The sequence below is a fragment of the Bos mutus genome, chromosome 26, assembly GCF_027580195.1.
Source record: "Bos mutus isolate GX-2022 chromosome 26, NWIPB_WYAK_1.1, whole genome shotgun sequence".
NCBI classification, from domain to species: Eukaryota; Metazoa; Chordata; class Mammalia; order Artiodactyla; family Bovidae; genus Bos; species Bos mutus.
In genome coordinates, this window is record NC_091642.1 from 9,131,852 (window position 1) to 9,135,771 (window position 3,920).

The 3,920-nt window shown below is 60.2% G+C and overlaps 1 protein-coding gene across 1 annotated transcript; it reads right to left on the reverse strand.

The window, feature by feature from the left end:
* Nucleotides 1–329: 329 nt before the first annotated feature.
* On the reverse strand, nt 330–3,416 carry HMX3 (H6 family homeobox 3). The gene is made up of 2 exons (XM_070363548.1): nt 3,014–3,416; nt 330–2,327 (listed from the first exon to the last, which is right to left on the reverse strand). Exons 1-2 carry the CDS (start codon nt 3,411–3,413, stop codon nt 1,648–1,650), a joined length of 1,080 nt encoding a protein of 359 aa, XP_070219649.1. The 5' UTR covers nt 3,414–3,416; the 3' UTR covers nt 330–1,647.
* Nucleotides 3,417–3,920: the final 504 nt, after the last annotated feature.

Here is a 3,920-nt window from a genome sequence, read left to right on the forward strand (position 1 = left end):
TCCGCCCCGCATTCTTCCCTTGCTCACACGGGCGTTTCAAGAGGCTGACGGTACCGGGGAGAGAGCGCAGCTCTGGTCGCGAACAAAGCCGCCTCTGTCTCCGCCGCCTCCCGATTAGAGGGGTGTACGTCGAGGTCGGACTCGGCCAGTCTGCAGAGGCAGCCAGAGGGCGAGGCAGAAAAGAGTTCGGAGACACCTGCTCTGGGGAAAACCGTCCAAAGTTACACACTCTGGCCACAGGAAATGCTTCGCTTTTCTTTTTAATTCCATTTCACGACAACAGGAAGTGTAACAATATTTTGTGACCCCCTTTTTCTTAAAAAGGGCCTGAATCCGGGCAGAGGGGAGGGTGATGGGTGGGAGGGACAAACTACCGCGGAACAACAGGTGTAGCCGACAGAAAGGAAAAAGATTGGGTGGCAGAGCCAGGAGCCCTGAGGAGTTGAGGGTGAACTTTACAAGAAATCTGTACATTTATCAAATAAGTTAAAATTCTCCTAATTGATTGTCCTTCACTTAAAGCGCTCCAGTATGCCTAGCTTACTCCTTCGAGCATAGCTAACCTATCCTTGTTTCCTTCCTTCCGCCTTTTCTCCTTCTTAATTTCCTCCTCATAAACGATTGACTGGGATTAGACATTGAAATCATCTGCTTCTCTCCGCAGAGGAAGAAGCAGGGCTCTCAGGAAATTTTGTACAATATTGCACAGGTCAAAACTACAATAGTTACTGCAGAACAAAAAGGTAGGGGGAGAGGATAAAAAAATAGGTTTGTTTGGTTTTTTTTTTTTAATATTGAAATCACTCTCTCAAAACAGGGAACAAAGTAACAATAGGAATATTAATAATAATTTACCAACAAATGAAATTTCCCAAACAGAGGCTACTAATAAATAAGACCATTCACACCAGGCCAGATGTGGAGGTGTTTCAATAATCAGAAGTCTGATTGTGGGCTATCTTGTCCTTTCCCTTTAAACACTTAGAGAATTCATCCACCACAAAAAGGGACCGATGAAGAGGTGAACTGCGACAGACCTCTGCTGGAGAGAGGAGACAGAAAAGTGGCCTGAGTCTGGGTTCTTATGATAAGCTGCTCAGATTCTGAAAATTGGGGAATAATTGATTGGGAGTGAAGGGGAACAGCCACACCCAGAGATCCAGACTAAAAGTACAATGTGAATTCTCTCTCTCTCTCTCCTGACTTCTGAAAATAGTTCTTTAGAAAATGAATAAACGGGGGGTTCAGGCTTTGCGTTTACTTTCCTTGTATAAAAATAAACCCAAAAAGTCACAGCGCAATGAGAATCTGGGAGTGTGGGGGGACGGTGAGAGGATCGCACATTTTACAAAAGCTTCCAGCCGAAATATTTGACCTGGAAATGTCTCTTTCTTGCTTTCTCTTAATATAAACCGAAACCAAAAGTAAGAGGGGAAGCGCCTCAAATCCATTAGGGGTGAATTGCACGAAAATGCATTGCAAATACTTACAAAAAAACGCTACCGACTGGGGGAGGGGAGGCCGGGGCCGCGCGCCGGAGCCCCGGTTCCCGAAGGCCGCTGGACGTCTCGGCGCCCTCTGCCCGGCCCAGTCTCCTCCGGGGTCTGGGAAGAGGGCCGGGCCTCCCTCCTCCTCCCCTCTCGGGCCTCAGACGGGCCGGAGCAGCGGCACGGACGAGACCACCGGGTGCGAGTAGTACACCGGGTGCGGGAAGGTGAGCAGCGGCTGGCTGACCGGCACCGGGGCCCCCGCGGCCGCGGCCGCTGCGCCCTCGGCGGCCGAGTTCTCGTGGTAGAGGATGGGCACGCGCACGATGCGCTGCGCCGCGGCGTGGCTCAGGTTGGCCGCCTCCAGCTCGGCCGCCAGCTGCCGCTTCCACTTGTTGCGGCGGTTCTGGAACCAGATCTTGACCTGCGTCTCGGTGAGGTGCAGGGACGCGGCCAGGCCGGCGCGCTCCGAGCTGCTCAGGTAGCGCTTCATGTCGAAGGTGGACTCGAGCTGGAAGACCTGGCTGCGCGAGAAGACCGTGCGCGTCTTCTTCTTGCGGCACGCGGGCTTCTTCTCCGGGCTCTCGGCGCCCTTCTTCCAGTCCTCGGTGCCCGGCGTTGCTGCCGCCGCCGCCGCCCCCACGCTCGCCCCGGCCGCGCCCGGCGCCGCCTCGCCCTCCTTCTTGCCTTCCTCCGAATCGCTCTCCTCCAGAATGATCTCGTCCGGGCTCTTGGAGTCCAGCTCCTTGTGGTCTGGGTCGGCCTTCAGCAACGGCTCGGGGGAGTCGCGGTCGGTGCCCGAGGCGGGGGAGGAGTCTCGCAGCAGGGCCTTCTCCGAGGCTGGAGAGAGACAGACAGACGGACGCACAGACACACACACACACACACACACACACACACACACACACGCACGCACGCACAAGGACACAGCCTTCAGCGAGGCCTGGCGCCTGGGGGGACCGCAGGCTCACACCGCGACAGCCTCCGGGCCCCAGGCCTCGAGGCCTCACCATTCCCGAGGGCCTCCTTCCCGGCTGGGCCAGAAGAGGGGCGCCGCGCCAGACATCCGACCACCTTCTCCCGGGGACAGGCTAGAGCGGCCCGGAGACGGCGGCATGGCCGATTTCTTTCTTTCCCTCAGTTCCCCCACCCGGGGCCCGCGGACAAATTCTCCTCCAGCTTAGGCACCCCCCGGGTCACTCCCTTCATCCAGACCAGGTTCCCCTTGTCCCAGCCACCTGAAGCCTCCTCCCCATTCGTGCCCGAGACCCTTTTTCCTAGGGAGCGCCATGCCCGCGCTCCAACTCCACTTCTTTTCTCACCAAGTGGGATTGGATTCCCAGGCAGCGCAACAGAGCGCGCGGGCAGGAGTTCAAGTTAGGGGACGGAGGAAGTTGGCCAAACAAGCGCGTTTGTGGGTTGCAATGCAGGTCGGGGGTTGAGGAGGTGGTCCCAGGGCTACGATGGGACGCAGTGCGGAAAGGCTCGTGGGGAAAGACAACGAAAGTTCAAAGAGAGGTCGGTACCTTCAGGTCGCGGGAGGTGGCTGCCGGCGGGGGTCAGGGTGTAGGGGTACCACCAGGCCGGGGAGCGCTCCAGGTAGTGCGCGGGCAGGGCAAACCTCTGCGCCGGGATCTCAAAGCGGGGGAAAGCCAGGTCGCCCACCTGCGAGAGCGCGAAGCCCGCGGCTCCCTCCAGGGCTCCCTTGGCCGCAGCGGCCGCAGCGGCGGCGGCGGCGGCGGCTGCTGAGGCCGGAGCGAAGAGCGTCCGTGGGGGCGGCTGCGGCTTAGGGGGCGGCCGATGGTGGTCTCCGTTGAGTAGGTTCTTGATGGAGAACGGGGACTCCTTGGGCGCGGGAGGCGGGGGCGGCGGCGGTGGGGGCTGCGCGCTAGCAGTGCCGGGGGCGTCCGGCCCGGGCTCCGGCATGGTCCCCTCTCCTCCGAGTCCCCGGGAGGGAGGGAGCGGGACAGGCGGGCGGCTTGGCGAGCGGACGGGCGCCGGAAATCAGACCATAAACGGAACTCAACTACGGGGCGCAAAGTCGGGGGCCGCCCCGGGCGCAAATCCAGCGGCAGGAGGGCGGGGTGAGGGCCCGGCCGGGGCGGGCTCGCATGGGGGAGGGGTGCCGAGGGGCGGGGAGCGGCCCTGCCGCGGCACCGAGGGAGCTAGGCGGCTCGGCGGCGGCGGCGGCGGCGGCTCCCGGGGAGGAGGCGGCAAGAGCAGTCCCCGGCTTGGGGCTGCGTCAATCCGGCGCCGGATGCTAATGATGAAATCAAAATGTCATCCAAGTTAAATGCGGGGAGTATACGGCGATTGGGCGCGTACAATGGCAAATGGGATTAGGCAGGCGAAGGCGCAGCCCGAGCCGGGCCCTGCAGCCGCCTGCGCCACCGCCCCCTCCTCGCCTTGCCTCCGATTTTGGCGCTTTGGCTT

Coding starts and splice junctions, on each gene's coding strand:
- HMX3 (XM_070363548.1), bottom strand. CDS start 3,413: ATGCCGGAGCCCGGGCCGGACGCCCCCGGCACTGCTAGCGCGCAGCCC. Junction 2,328..3,013: donor CCACCTCCCGCGACCTGAAG/GTACCGACCTCT, acceptor GTCTCTCTCCAG/CCTCGGAGAAGGCCCTGCTG.